General features: G+C 45.2%; 1 protein-coding gene across 3 annotated transcripts in view; it reads left to right on the top strand.

Moving 5' to 3' along the window:
• Positions 1-24,713, top strand: part of LOC142208869 (CMP-N-acetylneuraminate-beta-galactosamide-alpha-2,3-sialyltransferase 2-like) — a 54,294-nt gene that overhangs the window by 13,077 nt on the left and 16,504 nt on the right. For 2 of the 3 annotated variants that reach the window (XM_075277670.1, XM_075277667.1), the window contains exons 2-3: positions 17,291-18,152; positions 23,314-23,507. In XM_075277670.1, the coding sequence (XP_075133771.1) occupies positions 17,859-18,152; positions 23,314-23,507 (488 nt within the window). In that variant the 5' untranslated portion in view covers positions 17,291-17,858. Of the gene's footprint in view, positions 1-4,678; positions 4,950-17,290; positions 18,153-23,313; positions 23,508-24,713 lie in introns of those variants that run through there. The other variant, XM_075277669.1, reaches the window with a different exon arrangement.

The following is a 24,713-nucleotide window of genomic DNA, read 5'->3' as shown; positions in this document are numbered from 1 at the left end:
ACGTCACATGAGGGCGGTGATCGGTTGCTATGACAGCCGGAAGCCTATTGAAGGCTTCCAGGCTTGTCTCTGCACTAGATCTATTAGGCGATGCCAGAGGCCTTGTCTAATAGAAGTGCTGGGATTTTCCTATTCACTGCAATACTGTAGTATTGCAGTGAATAGTATGAGCGATCAGACTCCCTAGGTTTCAAGGTACCTAAGGGGTCTGATCATAAATGTAACAGAAGAAAAAAAAAAGTTTTTAAAAGTATTAAAAAAATAAAAAAAATATAAAAGTTCAAATCACCCCCCTTTCCCTAGATTAGCTATAAAAGTAATTAAAGAACATTAAACATAAACATATTAGGTATCCCCACGCTCCAAAATGCCCGAACTATTAGAATATTAAAACATTTATCCCGTACTGCGAACGGCGTAGCGGCAAAAAAAATAAAAACAGCCAAAAAGCGTTTTTTTCAACACTTTGCCTCCTATAAAAAATTGAATAAAAAGTGATCAAACCATCGGATCTTTCCCCAAATGGTATCAATAGAAACGTCATCTTGTCCCGCATAAAAAGACACCACAACCAGCTCCATACATGGAAATATGAAAAAGTTACAGGTGTTAGAACATGATGACACAAATTTTTTTTTCTATTTTGCAAAGTTTATCATTTTTTTAAAAGTATCAAAAAATTTCAAATACTATATAAATTTGGTATCACCGCGTTCGTACTGACACGTAGAACACAGGTAACATGTCATTTGTACCAAACAGTGAATGCTGTAAAAATTAAACCCATAAGAAAATGGCGCAAATGCATTTTTTCTCCAATTGCGCCTCATTCTGAATTTTTTTCCAGCTTCCCAGTACATTGCACAGCATATTGAATGGTGCCATTACAAAGTACAATTTGTCCCGCAAACAATAAGCTATCATGTGACTCTGTGAACTGAAAAATGAAAAAGTTATGGCTCTTGAAATGTGAGGAGGGAAAAACGAAAATGCGAAACCAAAAAATGGCCTGGTCCTTAAGGGGTTAATATTCACTTGGCCCATCTACTACTTTTTGGGTTTGGAATGATACTGTCCAGTAAGGAGTCCTATATGGAGTTTGGGCATGTCTCAGTATAGTTAAGTCTAATATTCGCCCCATCTTATGACATGTCAAAAATCCAGCTTGACTTAACATTAAAGCTGGGGTCAAAGGATATCGCAACCTAGGCCTTGAAGCAATGTATGTAAACAAAGTAGTATACAGCACCAAGGTGATAAGGATCTGAAAACCAATATTAGCATGACAGTGGGGTTTCCTAGTGACATTAGCCCTTCGGTCTGTATTTGCAACACTCAGGAGGGCCAGGACTGATGTCATGGGTACTATGTCAGAGGTGGCCGGCTTGTAGAAAGGCCCTCGATCGCAAATGTGCACAAAGCCTTTTTGATGTCCCCGACTACCCGCCCCCATGTGGTACCTGGCAATGACAACAGACAACCAGGTCTCAGGGGAAGTCATTGCTCTTTTTACTAGAAGGACGAGGCAATACAAATATACAGATGGAGTAATTCTTCACTTACAATACTGTGATCCCTGCAGGTAGTGTCCAGTTAAGCAGGTGATGGAGAATGGAGCAAAAATAGTAGTTTAACTAGTAGTTGCTTGAGTAGTTTAGCTTGGATATGCTTGTAAAGATGGCCTGTATCCAGGGGGTTAGTCCTCAACAAATTGGGTACACGTATGTAGGAGAGGAAATAGGGATGTTGACAGCGGGAGACCCTCAAGTTATGTCAGACTAGCTATGGGCTCCTTACATATAGATTAGTCCCAAAGACTTACTTGCAGAGAAATACGTGCGGAGTTCCCAGATGTATGGATAACAGGTCAGTAGACTTTAGTACTTGTATAGAGATACGTGCGGAGTTCCCAGATGTATGGATAACAGATCAGTATACCTTAGTACTTGTATAGAGATATGTGCAGAGTTCCCAGATATATGGATAACAGGTCAGTATACTTTAGTACTTGTACAGAGATATGTGCGGAGTTCCCAGATGTATGGATAACAGGCCAGTATACTTTAGTACTTGCAGACTTGGGGCTTCAGAGGAAAACACTCTCTGAGGAGAATCTTGAGCACAGAGGAAGAGACATCTCTGGTTGAAGTGCCCTGATGCTTGGCTAACATGTCCAACTCTGCTCCACATATCCAGATCTCTGCACACACACCGATCAACAGGGTTTCCAACATTCTCCAGAGAGGGCTGTAACTCAACTCCTCCTCCAGGCCAATCAAGGGAGCTTGATTGATTCTGAAGGTCACCTGATCATACTGGACACTCCTTTACATTAACACACTAGGATGATGCAATCACAGACATAAATTAAAATGAAAAGTATAGGCAGGTGCAGTTCACAAAACGTCCACAAGATGGTGAATTAATAGACCCCCGTGTGTGCTGGCTCTTGTGAAATAAATATATATATATTAAATATATAGGAAGGAATGGGGAGATATCTCTTTACCTTATATGCAAATGTCCATACAATCTTGGTCTACAAGGACTATTAAAGGGAATGGGACGAGCAGTACCGGGGCATTACATATTAGCTACCATTACCCTCAAGGCCCCAGTTTCCTAAAAACCTGAATACATGAGAAGCCTTACTATATACCAGGGCATACATACATACATGACAATATACACAACACAACTACACAATGGACACCGCCTAGAAGAGCCTGAAGAACATTACACATAAACAATTAACAAGCACATGAATTATAGAAGGCGTCTAAGAGCTGGTCCATAGCCCAGCCGTCCTCCAGACTCACAAATGTAATACAGACATTACATGCTTACATAGGGCGATGTATCGAAGACGTCTCGAAGAATATCATGTCCTGGTGTCCAATTGTATCTCCTTATTTAATAAGATATTGTAAGAAATTGTCAGGCACTATGGATTATAGGAAGGCCTATCAATATGTCCACGTTAGTCCATGCTAAAATAACAGATTAGTGGGTCTGATAGCTGAGACCCCCACCACATAGGAGTATAGGGTAACCTCGCAGCTCTGTCTGCATTGAGCAGTGGTCATGTCGCTTCATTAAAGGGGTTTTCCAGGCTAAATAATTGATGAGCTATCCTTATCAATTAAAGATTAGCAGCGGTCTGACACCCAGGACCCCCGGCCGATCACCTAGTTGAAAATACTGCAGCATTCAAGTAAGCACTGCATCCTCTTCAGTACTTACCAAGCACAACGCTGTACATCTGTTATAACTATGGTACATGGAGCTCAGACCATTAACTTGAATGGGACTGAGATGCGATCAGCCCATGGGACAGATGAACATGATTTCACATGGCCTGTGAAGACGCTACCAATTCAAATAATTGATCCATGGAGGGTCCCAGGTGTGGACCCCTACAAATCTTTAATTGATGACTTATCCTTGGACCTCAATGGAATAGTCCTGGAAGCCCCTTTCATTTTGGTAGGATTGCTTTAGTTATTGAGAAATCCCTATTCTCGTGATTGTGCGGTTCCTAGTAGCACAGGCCTAGTCGTGCAGTTATAGGGGTGCAAAGGTCACATTTGCTATCGTATACATGTGTAGAAGGTAGGATCCGCAATGAGCAAGAGTTGCGGATCCTACCTTCTACACGTGTATATGAACTTTTTCTTCTCCGAGTCCAGAAGAATCAGGTCGTGCACCTTGCATCGGGCGTTGAGTTTTTATACCACAATTTTTTCTTCTTTTTTGGTGCAATTTGCTATCGTACCCTGGAACCTAAGTGGGCCCCAAAGGTACCTCTGCCGCATAAAATATACCACTATTCTAAATGGTACATGCTAAGTAGGGGCCCTATAATAGATTTTGCATTGGAGCCCAGGAGCCTCAAGTTACACCTCTGCACGGGACTATACACATTGCAGTGATTTTGCCTGTTGTTGCAGCCAAATCTAGTGCTGCATATAACATTGAATGGGGCACCCTTGAAATTGATGATTTTCACCACAAAATTTTTTTCTAGGGACCTCCACCAACCTTAATCCTGTTCTTTTATTGGGGCCTGAATTTTCCTGGTATTAAGGGGTTAAGATGTTTCACAGAAAAAGCATGGCTATAAAGTTTTAGTCAATAGGGTACCCGACGTGTAACTAGAAGCTCCTTGGCAATATCTGTAACTTACTATGGGCATTGTATAATAATGATATCATCTTATGTTGTATAGATACTTTTGGGACCCCTCAGTCTTCAGGGCCCTCCACCGACTGCTACCTCTGCACCCCCTATAGCTATGCCCCTGTAGGACGTTAAGTGTTGCAAAGTCACATAGGGGCCAAATAAGGAGACTTTTTTGATCTGCATATGGGAGGGGTGTTTCCTGTTTTAATTAGGAGGGCGCCATCTCGCAACTAAAGAGAGCCAGGTTGGGTGTCTCTGTTTTTGGAAGGGGAGGGCGCCTTTCTATAGTTCGCCTCGGGCAGCAGGGAGGTTAGTTTCACCCCTGGGCCACATTGTGTAGTATAGGGTGTATCTGATCTAGATGGCAGAGTATATACAGAAGTCACCAGCCTGCAACCGTACACACAGCATAATGCAGGGTTTCGCTTCCTCTATTCTCACCGCCTGCTTCTAAATCCTCCTCATCTGGCACAACACTTCCCCATTACGACACAAGTTGAGATCAGAAACCACTGATCAGGTTTCTGTCTATTCCTCCCTTAGGCTACACATTCCTAAGAAGACAGGACTTGGCATTCCTCAGCATTGTTCATGATACATCAGCAACTTTTAGGTGGCGCTGCCACTGGAGGGTTACCCCGGCATCACTGGTGCTGGGCACCTCAGGGGAGTTCTGTGGGAACCCACAAGCAAGGCTTTCACCCGCAGCAGCATGCCACAGCTGTGTAGCAGGAATGGCAGATGTCTATGTTACGTCCTGAGAGCAGGTTAGTGCTCATTTATTAAACAGGAACATGTTTAACTCGGTTGTACGTAAAGAGATATATTAACCCCCTCCTGACTTACGCCCGCAGGTTCACGCTAAGTAATGTACTGTAGGCCTGCTCTGCCCAGGCACTGTGCCATCCATGTACTCCTATCTGCATTTCTAATACTTTTTATTATCTGGTAATTTATCTGTAGGACTTTGTGCGGTGAATGTTTTCAGTTTTATGGGACATCTACCCCGCAGTGCTCGGACGTACCAGTCGTAGTGCCAGACTCACTCATGTATTTATATCCTCCATTATGTAATGCGGTCCATGTCAGATTGGGGTTCCTTGGACCCAACAGTATGACAGATTCTGAGTGTTCACCATCAAGGTCTACAGAATCTGTTCACGTGCACCCCAAAATTCATTGCATAAGAAATAGACGCAGTTCCGAGCTGAATAGATTTCCTCTAGACTATGGATACCATGTTATATTACCGTTGGTTCACATCTGCATTTGGTAATCCGTTCGGGGAGTGCTCATGGGGACTCCCCGAACGGACTACCGAATGTATTTGCAGTACTTGCCTGTCTGCATGTTCCCTGGGGAGATCTCGCGGCAAACACATGGACCCCATTATAGTGTATGGGGTCCGTGTGCTTTCATTGCACACCACTTGCAAATGCGTTCGGAAGTCGGTTTGGGGGGTCCCCATGAGCACTCCCTCGAATGGATTACGGACGCAGAATGGAACAAGGCCTTAGAGGAACATCATTGCCCACAGGTCCGGATAGGAATTGGCCCTGTTCTGAGTTTTGTGGCATGAACTCTCCGCCCGCACATGGATTTGTGGAATATACGGTTGTGTACACGGACCCATAGAAAACCCTGATAGCACAGTGAACTGGCAATCACTTGTGTGCATGGGGCCTTATAATTGGGTTTTGGGTTTGATTAACATCTGTGTTGGAGACTCTGTTGCGGTTACTGCCTAAAATCAGTGGGGAGAAGACACCTGCAAAGACATTATAGTCTATGGCAGGGGTAGGGAACCTTTGGCTCTCCAGCTGCTGTGAAACTACAACTCCCAACATGCTCCATTCACTTCCATGGGAGTTCCAAGAACAGCAGAGCCAGTATGCATGCTGGGAGTTGTAGTTTTGCAACAGCTGGAGAGCCGTACGTTCCCTACCCCTGGTCTATGGAGTCCACGGGTTTCCACGGGTAACCACTTTTTAAGCAGACAGGGTTTCTGTCGTTCAGGTCCCCAAGCGAACCTGAACGTCAGAGACCCAAACGCTAGTGTGAACCTGAAGCCAGGAAAGAAATATGCCGAAAATGTAATTGTAACCTTGCCTTGACAGCTGTAAATACTTGTACGTCCCACCTGTATGTATATGAATGCCCAGAAGCGGACACGCGCACATTTCCAAGCTGCAGCTTGCACTTTTTTAGACGCTTTCCTTTTTCCGTGCCCACACTTCTCTGCGTGCTGCTATTTTTCCAACATTTCTAAACCCCAGAGGTTTGGCTGTCGTCCACTATAAATCAGGTGCTCTGTACAGGAAGATGGGGTGGCCTATATTTGGGGAACTTAGCTGTCAAAACAGACCGTTGTTTACTTTCATGATTTTTTTTTTTTTTTTACTGACGGGTTGTCAGGGTCGTCCATACAACCACAGCACGTACAGCTGCTATTTACTGAGCTATTTTAAAGCTCTGCAGCTTCTAGACATTTCTATGCGACTCTCAGGTATCAGAAGACAGTGAGCAGAAATTGGCTGTTAATATATCTCAGAAATGTACACCTTATAATACGGGTGGCGAGCTCACAAACAGGTGAATTGTCTGGGGAGTTTGCAGCGTGGCGGAGATCTAATTTTATCTTGTGGGTTTAGCTAAAGAGTCCCTCCTGGGAATACTTAAGTAGCATTAAAATAACTGAGCAAAAGACATAGTCTAACAACTCCAACATACTCCATTAGCAGGGTTACGTTCTGCAGCAGAAATCGCCTGAAATCTGCAACTAATAATACTCCAATGCAAATATAATATAGAAAAACTTGACCTTAAAGGGGTTATAAAAAAAAAAGGGATTGTCTATGATCGAACACTCCTGCAGCAATGGGGAAAAGTGTGATCCTTGCGTGTCTATCCCCTGGGACCCCCACTTATTATGGGAACAAGGGTTTGAAAGGAGCAGTGGTCCCACATCTGTGTGTTCTACTGCTCCATTTAACTCTATGGGACTGGTACAGATGGGCAAGCACAGTATTCTGCTATCTTCAATAGAGATGAGCGAACAGTGTTCTATCGAACACATGTTCGACCGGATATCAGGGTGTTCGATGTGTTCGATTCGAATCGAACATCACGTGGCAAACTCCAAAAAAATTTGATTCCCCTCCCACCTTCCCTGGCGCTTTTTTTGCACCAATAACAGCGCAGGGGAGGTGGGACAGGAACTACGACACCGGAGGCATCGAAAAAAATCGGAAAAATTCATTGGCTGCCGAAATCAGGTGACCTCCATTTTAGACGAATAGTGGATTTCAAATCCGGGTCATATGAGAATGTGAACTTTGTGACTAAGAGACAGGGATAGCTGTACAGGCAGGGATAGCTAGGGATAACCTTTATTTAGGTAGGAATGTTATTAAAAATAACTTTTTGGGGCTCTATCGGGTGTGTAATTGTGATTTTTGTGACATAAACTTTTTCCAATAGGAATGCATTGGACAGCGCTGATTGGCCAGAGTACGGAACTCGACCAATCAGCGCTGGCTCTGCTGGAGGAGGCGGAGTCTAAGATCGCTCCACACCAGTCTCCATTCAGGTCCGACCTTAGACTCCGCCTCCTCCGGCAGAGCCAGCGCTGATTGGTCGAATTCCGTACTCTGGCCAATCAGCTCTGGCCAATGCATTCCTATGGATTCCTATATTCACACTCGACTCTGCTACATCACACACTCGGCTCTGCTATATCAGATGGGCTGACCGGCACATCACATGTAGCAGAGCCGAGTGTGCACACTCGGCTCTGCTACATCACACACTCGGCTCTGCTATATCAGATGGGCTGACCGGCACATCAGATGTAGCAGAGCCGAGGGTGCACACTCGGCTCTGCTACATCACACACTCGGCTCTGCTATATCAGATGGGCTGACCGGCACATCAGATGTAGCAGAGCCGAGTGTGCACACTCGGCTCTGCTACATCACACACTCGGCTCTGCTATATCAGATGGGCTGACCGGCACATCAGATGTAGCAGAGCCGAGTGTGCACACTCGGCTCTGCTACATCACACACTCGGCTCTGCTATATCAGATGGGCTGACCGGCTCATCAGATGTAGCAGAGCCGAGGGTGCACTAGAACCCCTGTGCAAACTCAGCTCACGCTAATAGAATGCATTGGCCAGCGCTGATTGGCCAATGCATTCTATTAGCCAGATGAAGTAGAGCTGAATGTGTGTGCTAAGCACACACATTCAGCTCTACTTCATCAGGCTAATAGAATGCATTGGCCAGCGCTGATTGGTCGAATTCCGTACTCTGGCCAATCAGCGCTGGCTCTGCTGGAGGAGGCGGAGTCTAAGATCGCTCCACACCAGTCTCCATTCAGGTCCGACCTTAGACTCCGCCTCCTCTGGCAGAGCCAGCGCTGATTGGCCGAAGGCTGGCCAATGCATTCCTATTGGTAGCAGTGCTGAGCCAGTTCTGCTGAACTACACCGTGTGCCGGTCAGCCCATCTGATGTAGCAGAGCCGAGTGTGCACACTCGGCTCTGCTATATCAGATGGGCTGACTGGCACACGGTGTAGTTCAGCAGAACTGGCTCAGCACTGCTAAGTATCTGTATTTGCATAGGAATGCATTGGCCAGCCTTCGGCCAATCAGCGCTGGCTCTGCCGGAGGAGGCGGAGTCTAAGGTCGGACCTGAATGGAGACTGGTGTGTAGCGATATTAGACTCCGCCTCCTCCAGCAGAGCCAGCGCTGATTGGCCAGAGTACGGAATTCGACCAATCAGCGCTGGCCAATGCATTCTATTAGCCCGATGAAGTATTGCTGAATGTGTGTGCTTAGCACACACATTCAGCTCTACTTCATCGGGCTAATAAAATGCATTGGCCAATCAGCGCTGGCCAATGCATTCTATTAGCGTGAGCTGAGTTTGCACAGGGGTTCTAGTGCACCCTCGGCTCTGCTACATCTGATGTGCCGGTCAGCCCATCTGATATAGCAGAGCCGAGTGTGTGATGTAGCAGAGCCGAGTGTGCACACTCGGCTCTGCTACATCTGATGTGCCGGTCAGCCCATCTGATATAGCAGAGCCGAGTGTGTGATGTAGCAGAGCCGAGTGTGTGATGTAGCAGAGCCGAGTGTGCACACTCGGCTCTGCTACATCTGATGTGCCGGTCAGCCCATCTGATATAGCAGAGCCGAGTGTGTGATGTAGCAATGCCGAGTGTGCACACTCGGCTCTGCTACATCTGATGTGCCGGTCAGCCCATCTGATGTAGCAGAGCCGAGTGTGTGATGTAGCAGAGCCGAGTGTGAATATAGGAATCCATAGGAATGCGTTGGCCAGCGCTGATTGGCCAGAGTACGGAATTCGACCAATCAGCGCTGGCTCTGCCGGAGGAGGCGGAGTCTATGGTCGGACCTGAATGGAGACTGGTGTGGAGCGATCTTAGACTCCGCCTCCTCCAGCAGAGCCAGCGCTGATTGGTCGAATTCCGTACTCTGGCCAATCAGCGCTGGCCAATGCATTTCTATGGGGAAAAGTTAGCTTGCGAAAATCGCAAGCTAACAGGGATTTCCATGAAATAAAGTGACTTTTATGCCCCCAGACATGCTTCCCCTGCTGTCCCAGTGTCATTCCAGGGTGTTGGTATCATTTCCTGGGGTGTCATAGTGGACTTGGTGACTCTCCAGACACAGATTTGGGTTTCCCCCTTAACGAGTATATGTTCCCCATAGACTATAATGGGGTTCGAAACCCGTTCGAACACTCGAACAGTGAGCGGCTGTTCGAATCGAATTTCGAACCTCGAACATTTTAGTGTTCGCTCATCTCTAATCTTCAACTGTTCCATAAAGTTAACAGGTGTGGCAATTGACGTTTCAGTGGTCAGGGAGTATCCAAGCCTCGATATTGATCCTTAAGGCCGGGGCTCCACGGACCGGAAACGCCACGATTTGCCCGCAGCGGAGACGCTGCAAGAAAAATTGCGGTGTTGTACAGTGCAGGCAAAGTGAATCCCATCTCCACTTTGTGAAAGAAATCGCAGCGCAGACACGCTGCGATTTGCAAAGCCGTTGCAGCTTTGCAAATCGCAGCATGTCAATTATATCTACGGAAACGCTGGCGGCTTTCCCGTAGATATAATGTTAAGAGAAAGACTGCAGAGGAAAACTCTGTGAACTTTCTCTTAAAGGCGCTGCGGAAAGAACCGCAATGCATTCACGCAGCGGTTCTTCCCGCAGCACTTTAGTGCTGCGGATACGGCCCGTGGGGCCTTAGCCTAAGGGTGCATTCACATGGAGGAAAATGGTGAGGAATTTGGTGTGAAATCAATGGGAGGCTTTTTTTTTCCACACCAAATTCCTCACCATTTTCCTCCATGTGAATGCACCCTAAGAGAGGTCATCAATATCGGATTGGTGTGGTTCAACACCTGGAACCCCCTCAAGTAGCCAGTGAATGGAAGCTTTAGGGTAAGTTCACACGGAGTATTTTGGTCTGGAACCTGGGGCGGAGGCTGTCTCAGGTTCCGGACCAAAAGCCGGGTAGCCGCGACTGAAAGCCAGTGCATTAACCGGCATCCAGCCGCGCACTCCACTCCGGATTAGGCCCAATGAATGGGCCTAGTCCAGAGGAGGATGTGTCTTCAAGCTGAATCGCTAGGCGAAACGGCCTGAAGAATGAGGATGTCGCTACCTGAGCGGCTCCCATTAATTTCAATAGGAGCCGTCTTTTTGGTCAGGATTTTGAGGCAGATACGGCCTCAAAATCCTGACAAAAAAACTCTGTGTGAACTTACCCTTGGAGTATGTTCACCATGTGAACTCTCTGCGCTGCTAGCCGCGACAGGATGCCAGTGCAGTGCACCGGCATACCATCACAGCCTCCTGCTCCTGATTAGGCCCGAATGATTGGGCCTAATCAGGAGGGAGTCTCGCGCTGTGGACGCCGCGGCTGTCTCAGCAGTGGAATCTGCGGAAGAAAGGGCTTGTCGCTTCTTTGTCCCGCTACCTTAAAAAAATCACTAGCAGGAAAAAAAAGCGAGCGGCCCCCATTCAATTGAATGTGAGCAGATTTTGCCTCAAAATCCGTCTGCGAAAAACTCCGTGTGAACTAGTCCTTTGTGAGGCACGACACACTGTACAGAACAATTTGCTTCTGGCTCTCAACAGCAGTTTGTGTGGGGTTACTATGTATTGGACCCCCATCTATCTGACCCATCTTAAAGGGGTTGTGACACTTATCCCCTACCTATAGGCTAGATGTGTCACTTACCCCCAGTTACAGGATAGGGGAGTAGTCTCGGATCACTGGGGTCCACCCATTGGGATCCCCAGCAATCAGGACAATAGGGATCAAAGGTTTCCCTGAAGCCTCCCTGTGAATGAAGCGCCGGTGCCCGTGAGTAACCAGTGCTCGATTCACATCTATGACAGCTGGGACTGAAATCTCTGCCAGTGCCATAGAAGTGAATGTTTCATTGGACATGGAACTGGTATGTTATTCACAGGGGGCTTTAGGCCCAGGGATCTGACATTTAGCTCGTCTCCCTCACTTTCAATATTTCTAGTGACAGTAGCAGAGATAGCTGTCAGTCATTACGACCCAGGGCACAAGCCTCAGATCTCCAGGGGACCATGGACTCCCTTAGTATAAAGTGTTGCCTTATTGTTTTATTCATAGGACATTTCATTGATATGATATTATTCTGCAGCAATCACAAAAATACGCATTTCTTTATAAAACCTCTTTCCGTCTACGGCCAGCTTTACAGAGATGACAATACATTTAATCCATTTTGATGCTGATCACAATTTTCTCCATTAGATACATTACTATTGCAAGCTGTACTGCAGTTGGGTCAAACCCTTGAGAATTCCTCCAGACGTCTCTTAGACTTGCTGTCCCTGCCAACTATCCCATTTACTTTCATACACGGTCAGCAAAAACTCTACACCTGTCAAGTCCCACATAAACACTGCTGCACAATAAAATATACACGCAGATGATAGTAATGTATTTCATATTACAAATGGAATCTAAGTCTCCCGCAGCGCTGCACATTTCCATTTAATGGAAACTACTTCAGGCAGACAAAAGACATCACATGTCATTATTGCTCCAAAAAAGGAGAGAAAAGGGGATTGGTGTTAGCAAACCCTCGATGTAATATCAGCCTAGCTGCTGAATGTTGGCAGGGGTGTGTGCAGGAATTTTTAGAGGGGGGGGGGTTCACCTGGGAAAAGGGGGAAAAGAGAACTCCTCATACATAGTCTAATGCCTTAGTGACCCCACTCTGTATAATTCCTCCTCATTGAGCCCCACACAATATAATTACCCTCAGTGTCCCACACACAGTATAAGGCCACTCAGTGGCTCCCAAACAGTATAATGATCCCTCAATGATCCCCACACAGTATAATGCCCGCTCAATGATCCCCACACAGTATAATGCCCGCTCAATGATCCCCACACAGTATAATGCCCGCTCAATGATCCCCACACAGTATAATGCCCGCTCAATGATCCCCACACAGTATAATGCCCTCTCAGTGATCCCCAACACAGTATAATGCCCCGTTTGTGGCCCCCACACAGTATAATGCCCCCTCTCTGGCCCACACACAGTATAATGCTCCCTTTGTGACCCCCCACACAGTCTAATGCCCCTTCTGTGGCCACCACACAGTATAATGCCCCCTTTGTGACCCCCACACAGTCTAATGCCCATTCTGTGACCCCCACATGGTATAATGCCCCCACTGTGGCCCCCACACAGTATAGTGCTTTCTTAGTCACCTCACACAGTATATGATCCCCTCAGTGATCTCCTCACGTTATAATGCCACCTTAGTGATACTCACACAGTGTAATCCCTTCTTAATGACCCCACACAGTATACTACCCCCTCAGTAGTGCCAACACAGTATAATGCCCTCTCAGTAGCCCTCACACAGTATAATGCCCTCTCAGTAGCCCTCACACAGTATAATACTTTCTCAGTAGCCTCCACACAGTATAATGCCCTCTCAGTAGCCCTCACACAGTATAATACCCCCTCAGTAGCCCCCACACAGTATAATACCCCCTCAGTGGCCCCCACACTGTGATGCTCCCTCAGTAGCCCCCACACAGTATAATACCCCCTCAGTAGCCCCCACACAGTATAATACCCCTCAGTAGCCCCCACACAGTATAATACCCCCTCAGTAGCCCCCACACAGTATAATATCCCTCAGTAGCCCACACACAGTATAATACCCCTCAGTAGCCCCCACACAGTATAATACCCCCTCAGTAGCCCCCACACAGTATAATATTCCTCAGTAGCCCACACACAGTATAATACCCCCTCAGTAGCCCCCACACAGTATAATACCCCCTCAATGGCCCCCACACTGTGTTGCCCCCTCACCGCTTTTGGAGCTCTCCCTTCCTTCTCTGCTCTGGGTTTTAAAAAACTCCTGTGCCTTCTGCAGAAATGGCCGATCCACTTATATAAGATATAATATTTGTGCATTGCATGCAAGAATCAGGATAAAGCTTGAATAGACTGATATACTGTTCAAATATAGTAAAGTATACTGTATATATTATTTTTGTACTCCAGCTAGGATGGAGACCAATACATAGAATTTTTTCTTTTCATAGTAGTTTAGTATTGGTATAGTTCTAATCAGGTTCACATATTGCATATTTTTATACAATTTTATTTCCATAATGTGCATTGTAATTACACAACATAGCACCGCATAATGTACATGAATGAGAGTCTATACATGCTGAAGAAATGCTTTAGTTTGCTCTGAAGCCTGACCGGTTTATTCCATCAATACCAGCAGTATCCCTCTGGGGAATGAATATGTGCACTTTATGGCATGCTAGGGTTCATGTTATATAAACCAGACTATTTGTCTCTTTTTACTTGGTAATTCTCCTTTAAATGGTAAAGCTGTGACATATCAAACTGTTGTGAACGTCTCGGTGAATAGCCCCTAAATTGTATTTAATAGCAGGATGCCAGGAATGTAGAACATTACACAGCTCCGTCCTCCCACGTCGTGTGACACCAGAAAACTCTCTACCCTTCCCATTGTGGAGTCGGGGAAAGATACAGTAAATGGCTAGAATTCTACATCCACTTGTACAGTGGGGCTCCTCTAGGGGGTTGCCTGATTCTTACAATATCAGTTTGTTAAAAGGATCCTCTAAGACTAAGTGGGTCACTAAAACCCCAACAATCTACCTAGGGGCTCATGCACACTAGCCCAGTGCCTGTACGCCTCTTTTAGTACAGCCCTTCACATCTCCATGGATGTTGTATTCCATGTGTAGGGGAGAAAACACAATATAATATGAAATTGTAGGTCTCATGTAGCTCTATGGCTTCTCAATTTAGAACATGAGCATGACGGTGCAGAAAATGGTCCGAGTTATTTCAACTAGCCCGCGGTTATCTGATCACCATCATAAGGACAAATCACTTTACCTAAAATGATGCTATTGTGCTGAATAATTGTTTCAAACCACTGGTCACTAGATGTAATTCCTGGTACCTAACTTGCTGTCCGCTGCCTGTTAGTAAGTGAAGTCTGTCTCTAGCAACAGAGACACTGAGACGGATTACAGGAGGAGGAGGAGGAGGAGGGGCTTTGCTGTCATAGTACTACTGCACTGTGAATAAAGTGGTAGTGGGAAGACTTGACTATCAATCCATTCTATTATATGAGGCTGATGAAATGTTGTGTTCTGCCATCTGTCAGTCTTTTATAAGTGGATAGATTTGTGGTCGCTCATTTACAGGGAACTTGGTGATCCCTGTTCTCAGTGGTTGGATCCCCATACTTATCATCACCCCAAGACCATTAAAAATAAAATTGTCTTCAAGTTTTAGCCACACTTATCTGATCTTTCCTGGTACTGTAAAACAATTGTCGGCAATGTGGGGCCTTAGCCTAAGGACACCAATTTCTCATAATAAATGTAATACATACTTGTGGACTTGGTAGGTCATGGTCAGACAGAAGCAGTAAAGATTCAATAATTCAGGGGTGCTCAACTTGTTTTCACTGAGGGCCACATTAGCCTTATGGATGTCTTCAAAGGTCCATTAGTAATTCTGCGACTATATAAATGTAGCTCTGCCTGTTATGTGCAGTTACATTTATAGCCTGTGGAGGCGCCCATTAGGCTGATGTTAACATGTTATTAATACACATAGGTAATAGTGTCCTAATTACCCCCCCATAGGTAATAGTGCCCCCCACACATACATAATAGTGTCCTAATTATCCCTCCTCCATAGGTAACAGTGCTCCTCATGTATAGGCAATAGTGTCCTATTTATCTCCCCCCCTACAGGTAATAGTCCGCCCCCCACATAGGTATTGGTCACCCCACAGGTAATAGTCCTCCCACATCAAGTCACATACAATTCAGGCCACACAACTCTGGTGAATTTCCTACTCCCCTCTTTATTTTCTTTGTTGAGATGCCTTGCTGTGCATCTTTCTATTATCCTTCCAGCTACCCTGTCACCTACACCCTGTCACGATTGCAAGGGTGACCAGCGCCGCACCTCCCATGAGGTGACCTGAAGCGACCGCTTCAGGGGGCGCTATGCCAGGGCCCCGGGGGGGGGGGGGGGGAGGGGGCGGCATTTTTGCTTACCTAAAACCAGTCCAGGACAAGCTGTCCTGGACTGGCTTAGCGTCACCGAGTGGTGGATTGGGGAGGCCCTGTGGACGCAGCGCTGCTCCAGCGGTCTCCACTCACGCTCAGGCAGAGAGCAGGTCCTCTCCCTGCCTGCTAACGCCGCGCTGCCACGCCTCCCTTCGCTCCACCCCCTCCGCTCCGCCCCCTCCTCCTGGGGGGGGGGGGGCGGCTTTCTGTCGTCCGCCTTGGGCGGCAAAAAAGGTAGGTTCATCCCTGAGGGTGACTGCTGTGACCCCTATAGCTGTGTGTTGTATCTTTGGCCAGAAGGTCTACAGCACTCCCCAGCTACAGAACAAACTGCCATGTTACTTACAGGACCCCAGTACAGCTGCACTCTTTGCCCTATGATTAAAGCGACCCCAGACCACAAAAAACAAGCTACAGGCTCTAATTCATTAAAATACATAGTGCTTGATTCCTATGAAAGTAAATATGTGACAAATGATGAATCTAATTAACTATAGAATATCAATAATTCTAGAATATACCCGTATATACTCGAGTATAAGCCGACCTGAATATAAGCCGACCCCCCTAATTATACCACAAAAAAACAGGGAAAACTTATTGACTCGAGTATAAGCCTAGGGGGGGGGGGGGGGATGCAGCAGCTACTGGAAAATTTCAAAAATTAAAATGGTCGGAGTTGTTGGGTGTTTTGGTCATCTGTCTGCCCCTTCCCTGAGCTTGAGGACTGTTTCTTTTTTCCCCCACTTGGAATTCAGCCTGGCTGAATTTAGGGTATCTGCAGTGCTCCTATTAACCCCTTCCCGACAGAACAGGAGCACTGCAGATCCCCTATATTCAGTAGACCGGGAACTTTCAGACACAGGGATACATAATGTGTTTGTGTTTCACAGTCATTTTCTACTTTTGTATCTATTCTAGGGAAAGGAGGGATTTAGAACTTTTAATTTTTTTTATTTTTTTTAAAGCTTTTTTTTCCCCACTATTTTATGGGAGATTCTATACATTGATATTGCGGCTGGTCATAGACACACACCCCCTAAAAAAAACATATATATATTTTTTTTGTTGCTGACTCGAGTATAAGCCGAGGGGGGCTTTTTCAGCACAAAAACTGTGCTGAAAAATTCGGCTTATACTCGAGTATATACGGTAATTTAGAATAATTAATCATTTGATTTTGATGTCCGAGTTGGTAACTTTTTTTCCGACTCCTCAGCCCTGATATAAATAAAACCCAAAGGAGTGATATTTTTTTTTATTGTTTTTCTATTATTGTATAATACACGGACAGTGTTTTATGCCTACACAATGAAGCGGCTAAATCATCCTGTTTGTTTTCATTAACCTTCCCTTACGCCCGTCTTTATTTCCGTGATTACACCCTTCTAAATGATAGGTCTCGATTTTTTTTTTTCCAGGAGTTCCAAGAAAATAACAGAGTCCACATCAAGACATGAAGGATCTCAACTCAGGACTCGAAAATTCTTTGTAGCTCAAGAACTTGGGGCCATTATAGGCTATTACTCTCGATGGTCTGCTGATCCCATATGGAATAAGTTATTAGTTTTATTTTCCATCTGACCTCTCTTCTTCAGTCTTCGGGGTTTTTTTTGTATTTATTGCACAATACATTCATTGCAAGATATTTCTGGAGCAAAGTTACTTCAATGTTTCTTTTCTATGCTGGGTACATAGAACAAGGCGTGAATTTTTGGCTGTATTATGGATTGTTCCCTTTGGAAGCTCTTGAGTAATGTTCCTCATACCTCACATGGCATAATAAGTATTGTTCACCTATATAGTACTTATAGAAGGTGGAGCGTCATTTGAGAAACTTATCAAGTAACGTGACAAGTTCATCGGGACACCTACAGTCATCGCTGGCGCATCGCACACCATTCATGGCTACAATAGATGGGTTATGTTACCCTATAATGCTATATGTTTAGCATCTTCCTGGAATCGTAGAGGACTATTGTTGTTACTATGATGCACTGTCTACGTGGGCAGTGGCGACTTGCTCACCAGAGAAGGACAGTATGGATCCCGTCACTGCTCTGTGGGGTTGCCTTCTTGATCTATTTCATCTATTTTTGCCCAGACAATCCAAATCCAGTGGATGCCATTGATGTATTTGATAAAAATGTCTGCACGTGTGGACTATGCAAGCCAAAGTCTTTAAGGACTCCATGGTTTGAGCAACATTTTAATGGATCTATTGAGCCTTTACTTGTAAGAAAGGATCAGGTCCTGCCTGACCATGTTCTGAAATGGTGGTTGGTGAGTATAACTGAATGCTATTAAAGGGGTTGTCCAGGATTTAAAGGGGTTGTCCAGGATTAGACAACATGGCTGCTTTCTTCTCAGGAAGTGACATCATGTGTGGTCACACGGCCATGTACAGTTTGAAGAGGATTGAGCTGTAGCATTGCCATGTGACCAACAGAATTGATGTCACTTCCTGAGATGTAGAAGCAGCCATGTTTTCTAATCCTGGATAACCCCTTTAATAAGTAAAAATGTACTGTGATATGGCTAGCGGAGACCCTGAGGAAGCAGAATATGACACAAGGATTGTCCTAGATGTTTTTGTAGAATACCCATACAACCATTCCCTGAGAATTTGCTTTAGACATACCGTAACTTGATGTTTTATCTGGAGTGCTACTTTAACCTCTTAAAGGGTCATTCCCATCTAGGTAAATTCTGGCAGAGACAGAGGTAACTGAGCACCAGGGCAAGACTTATGGATATAGACAATGTAACTGCTGTACACAGCTTCCATATAACTCCCTGAGGGCGGGTTCACACCAGCGTCCGGGTTTCCGTTTTCTGCTCTGAAAATTGGACAGGGAACAGAAACCCAGAAGTCAGTTTTCAAACCCATTCACTTGAAAGGGTTTGCAAGGTGACCGCCTGTGTGCGTCTTTTGCCTGACCGCGGCAAAACCGTTTTTTTAACCAGACATAAAGTCAGACATGCATGTGTGTCTGGTTAAAAAAGAAGCAGTTTTGCCACGGACAGGCACAGAATGGTGATGCATTCCCTTTAAAACAAGCCGATGGAGAAGTTCCCCTTTCTCAGGTTCATTTCCTCAATAAGTGCGGAATTACCTGATATCTATTCTATATGTCTAAATCACTGTATTTCTATCATTCTGTCCTTTCCATTATGTAAGACCCCCTGACATTTTGGGTGGACTGCACTTTAAAACTGAAACCGCTGAATGTGGCATTTTTTGAGCGCACACCCTGACTGAGTTTCAAGTGGAGACTCCAATGCAGATTTGAATGTAGCCTTTTAAGAACATACAGGAAACTCAGCACGTTCACTTTTGAAATGCAAAGAATTTTTAGTTAAGCCTGGTTCACATAAGCGTTCCGTACTTTGCTTGGGGTTCGCCCAAACGGAATACCGAACGCATTGACAAGCGGTGAGCAATGAAAGCACGGGGGGTTATGATGCAGACTCCCCGAATGCAATACCGAAAGCAGATGTGAACTAGGCATAAGGAATTGGATTATTCATAGTGGGGTGTCTATCTGGCTGGTGCAGATCATTGCTTTTGGATGTTTCTTGGAATGGGAACACAAGATAGCTCATAGTAAGCAAATTGGAAATGCGCCACTTTTGTGTTCGCTCTCTTCCTGGCCCATGTCTACTGATATGACCCCGTCATATGCTGGGATACATATTACGTGTTTCTTGTCATCTTTATTCCATTATATTTTTTATTAAAGGGGCCATCCAGCTTCTGCCAGTGAGAGCCTATCCTAATGAGGCCATCAATATTAAATCTGTAGGATCTGATAACCGGGACCCTTGCAGATCAGCTGTACTGAGATGGCTCCTGGTATTGTGTACATGTTGCTCACTCACATTGAATATGGCAACACCGCAGTACCAAAACCCACCTCTACAGTTTGTATGGCGAGAGAGCAACACGATTACAAAACCGGGAGCTGCGCTGTCTCAGAGTGCCGGACCCACGCAGATCTAATATTAATGGCCTATCCTAAGGATACAGCATCAATAGCAGAAACCGAACCTTTATTAGAATTGTGTTTCTTCATTTACTAGGCCTATTATATTTATTCAAAGTTATGTTTAAAGTATTTTTTCGCCTTCGCTGAATACGCTATGACTTGGAGCTAGACGAAAGGACGTGGCAGAGTTTTTATATTATGGAGCCTTCAATTATTTAGTTAGACATATTGGGAAAGGTTAGTACGAGAGTCTCGTAAGACGCGATGTGAACACTTTCATTAGATATTGTAATGTCACAAAATACTGAAGAGATTAATGAACTAACAGTCGCGGCTGTCGCCAAGTTCAGAGCTGAAAGAAAGTCTCAGAATAATAAGTAAGCGCTTTTAGAAGAAATACCTTTAGATTTGTTCTCTAAAGCTCTCCACGTAGCTCTGCCATGGCCAGCAAGCTTCAATAATTCATATCTGAATAGAGGAACATGGTGAGCACAATACAATAGAAACTGGGGCAGGCCTGAAGAAGGATAGATTTAGTAGCGGAACATAAAAGTCCCACAATATTGGCTTTTTAGGGTTTATTGATGAAGCTTTCTCTCTCTGCTTGGTTGTAGCAGTCCGTAAAGGGATTATTCATGTTTCCCTGCACTGATTCAACTTTATTACTAATATATACATCGGTTCTCCATTTATTACTTGTACGGAGGGCAGCTGGGGAGGCCGCAACTCTCGTTCTTCTGTCTCCCCCGCAGCCGCTCCAACTCATAGTCACATGACCAACTCCACTCTACTACTGAATGGTGCTATGGGCAGTGGCGTACCTACCATTATGGATTCTGGATGAGGGAAGGGGGCCCGGAACTGATCATCTTCTTTTGCTTCCCAACCCTGATTCAGTGCAATTTGCTGCAACCACCATTAGGGTTTAATGGTAGCTGTATTAATTTCTATACAATGAGCTCCCCCTAATGGTGGCTGCAGGTAACAAGTTGTATCACTCTTTAAGGGTATGTTCACACAGTATAATTTGGCGCTGATTTTAAAGTAGAACTATACATCAGTCTTATCAGCCCCATAATGTTCACAGTGACCACCATATGAATAAAGCATCTGCCCCAGACATAGGAAGTAACTGGGGCTCCAAGGCGCTGGGATGTATATTAGTAATAAAGTTTAACCCATACAAGGAATGGACTGCTAAACTTTATTACTCCCCGGACTGGGGAGTTTTCTTCGGTCAACCACAGGACATGATACTGAGGGCCCATCCCTCCATCTATACAGAGCACGTGCATGTCCATTTGCAATTTCATTGTAAATTGTTACCTTTGCACACACAAGAGCGCCAGTCCAACCCTGATTCCTGCTCCGTACAATGTAGTTTTTCAGTCTGTATACACAGGTGGAAAGTTAAAGCAACTGTGGTAAAGAAGATTGACTGTGCATTAGATATGTGTAGTGTACTTACCTGATGCCCTCCATGCACCTACCATTTCTTCCATTCTCCCAATCGGCTGCACCTCTGTTCCACGATAAAATGGCCACTGACTTCCTCTGTAGCCCTCTCTGTAAGACATGAGCCTGCTCCTCTGACCTGTGATACAACAGTGTCTGTGATAGAGGATATCAGTGGCCATGTTATCACAGAATAGATGCCACCCCCCCCCCCCATACATGGGAACATCATGGAAGCCACGAGTTGAGTACAATATACAGATTTTACATACCGTATTTATTATAGCAGGGTGGGGGTTTCTTTAAGAATGCTACTACATACAGCCCCTAATGATATATAATGAACCACTAGAAGCCACCAGAGACTGCGGCCTAGGCTGTCTACCGTCTGAACTCCCTGAGGGAGCCAATAATTGGATCTCATCACTGTCTCGAGGTGAGACAAAAATAAATTGTATCTACCGGTGCAAAAAATATTTCTGTAGATTCTCCTGAACATTCCTTAATAACCTATCCCAGGGTAGACGTGCACTTTATCATCCGGACTGGACACTTCAAGGGGTTGTCCAGTTTCAGGTAATAAATATTATTGTTTATAATTAGTGTTGATTCGAATACCTCGCTCCATAGGAATGCGTGTGACGCTGGGTTCACACCTGCGTCTGGGGTCTCCGTTCTATGGTTTCCGTCTTCTGCATGCCAGAAGATGGAAACCATAGACCGGGTCCGGCCGTGCGCGGCGGTGAGCGTTTTGCGCTCTCCGCCGCGAAACCGGATTTTTTTTATCCGGACACAGAGTACTGCATGTCCGACTCTGTGTCCGGATTATAAAACCCGGTTTCGCGGCGGAGAGCGCAAAACGCTCACCGCCGCGCACGGCCGGACAGCTTTCTCACCCATTCAAATGAATGGGTGAGAAAGTCTCCTGCAGGTTTCCGTATCCTGCCTGTGTTTTAGGCAGGAAACGGAAACCTAAGTACGGAGACCGGGCCGCAGATGTGAACGAGCCCTCAGCGGCCGGCGGTTAACCCCTTGGTGTTCGGCCGCTTATATGCATTCCTATGGGAGCGAGGTATTCGAAACTATTTGTTGAATACTATTCGCTCATCTCTATTTATAATCCAAAGATTGTGCAATTTTTCCATTATAGCTTTTGTATCAATTCCTCATGGTTTTCTAGATCTCTGTTTACTGTAATTCATTGTTTATTACCAGCAGGTAAAAATCAGTCCATGGTCATGTGATATACAGTCCATGGTCATGTGATATGCAGTCCATGGTCATGTTGTATACCGTCCATAGTCATGTGATATGCAGTCCATGGTCATGTTGTATACCGTCCATGGTCATGTGATATATAGTCCATGGTCATGTGGTGGACACAGAGTTGCCCAGCTTATTACAAGATGGGTGTCCTATTACTGAACTGATTGTAACAAACTGTGCTCTTGTGTGTCCATCAAATGCCCATGGACTGTAATATCACATAACCATGGATCAATTTTTATTCCTAATTCACTCCATTACATGGAGTGAATTAGAAATAGGAACCTCTTGGTCTCTTTAGAGACCAAGAGGTTCAAGCCTGGAAGCTAGTAAATGTGGCAGGGGGGTTGGGGGGGTCAGGTGGGCTTTTTGTAGTCTGCTTTAGTATATTCACTTGAACTTTTTGAGCTTTTTTTGCTATTTTACAGTTACTCCTGGCAGAATAGCATGCAAAGAAAGCAGTAGTAGTAATAATAGACGGGAAGCAGACTGCGCGGACTACCCCGCCTCAGAGAGAAATGCAAAATGTGCTACAGTTATTAATATAAAAAAAAACCTGATAGGTTGCCATATATGGAGACTTACACAGCCAGGGTATACATCGTCCATTACCTTGCAGATATTTCAACTTGAAAACTCACGTACCCTTCAACTTCCTTCTCTGCAATTGCACTATGTACTTAGTGTGTGTGTATAGAACTGTAATCATCTTTTATTATTTACATTTTTTCCAGAAACTTCAGGGGATAAACAACGCTAGTGATATCCCGGGGGTGCTAGAGCAGCTGTTTAAAGTTGTTCCAAGTGGGAACCCCTATGAAGAACAGTATAACAGGCCTTGCCGAAGCTGTGCTGTTGTGGGAAATTCTGGCAACCTCAAAGGATCGCGTCATGGAGAAAAAATTGATGCACATAATATAATTATCAGGTAGCTTCATGTTTCTTATACTGTGATATGTGTATATATAAAGGCACATAGTTATTGACAAAGAGCAAATGTCTCGATATATACAGTAAAATAATACTGATCAATAATCGCATCGTATGATTGTTGCTATGTCTTGTAACATATATCCTGGTTTGGATGTTTGTTACACAATCACGCAAAAACGGCCGAATGGATTTGAATGAAGTTCGGCACATAGATAGATTGTAACCTCGATTAACAAATAGGCTACTTTTTATCCCGGTAAATGACATGGCTTTGCGACTGTTATGAATTTATGTTCATGTACTATATTACATTGCTCTTATCTCAGTTTCTGAGTAAGCCAGGGCTGTTATCTCACTGTGTAAACACACGCTAACCCTCAGTGATTTGTGTACACACATTTGCATATTATCTGATCTGCTCCAGGCACTGCAGGCAGCTTGACATGGGCAAACACCTTTAATCCAAATTGGCAGTTTGTCAATTTTAAACATGCCTGGAAAAAGAAATTCTGATTTGTCGCAAACAACGAGAGCTATGAAGGAAGCCAGAAGTCAACAGAGTTCTCAAGCGGAACTGAGGAGGATCATCGATGCCAACAACACATGCATTACATGGCATCGCAGTGAGCTGCTGAGATGCCGCAACAATTACAGGCACAGCGCGAGGAACGAGTTCAGCAGCAGGCCAGCTTGAGAGTTGCTGAATCGCAGGAGCAGGTGGATCATCAACTCCAACAACATGCTTATTATATGGTGTCCCAGCAAGCTGCTGAGATGCTGCAACAATCATGGGCACAGCGCCAGGAAGGAATTCAGCAACAGGCCAGCTGTCAAAAACGCCAGAGCATGCATATCATCAATGCTAACAACACGCTCATTATATGGCGTCCCAGCGAGCTCCTGAGATGCTGGAACAATCCCGGGCACAGCGCGAGGAACGCGTTCAGCAACAGGCCAGCTTGACAGCTGTCAAAATACCGGAGCAGGTGGATCATCAACACCAACAACACGCTCATTATATCGCGTCCCGGCGACCTGCTGAGATGCTGGAACAATCACAGGCACAGTGTGAGGAACAAGTCCAGCACCAGGACAGCTTGGGAGCTACCGAAACGCCGGAGCAGGCAAACCATCGACGGCAGCAATTTACTGAATATAGGCGGATCATCCACTCCAACAACCCGCAGACGAAGTTGCGGGC

The sequence above is a fragment of the Leptodactylus fuscus genome, chromosome 6, assembly GCF_031893055.1.
Source record: "Leptodactylus fuscus isolate aLepFus1 chromosome 6, aLepFus1.hap2, whole genome shotgun sequence".
NCBI classification, from domain to species: Eukaryota; Metazoa; Chordata; class Amphibia; order Anura; family Leptodactylidae; genus Leptodactylus; species Leptodactylus fuscus.
Note: the sequence above shows the minus strand (reverse complement) of the source record. Positions and strands in the feature narration are given on the sequence as shown.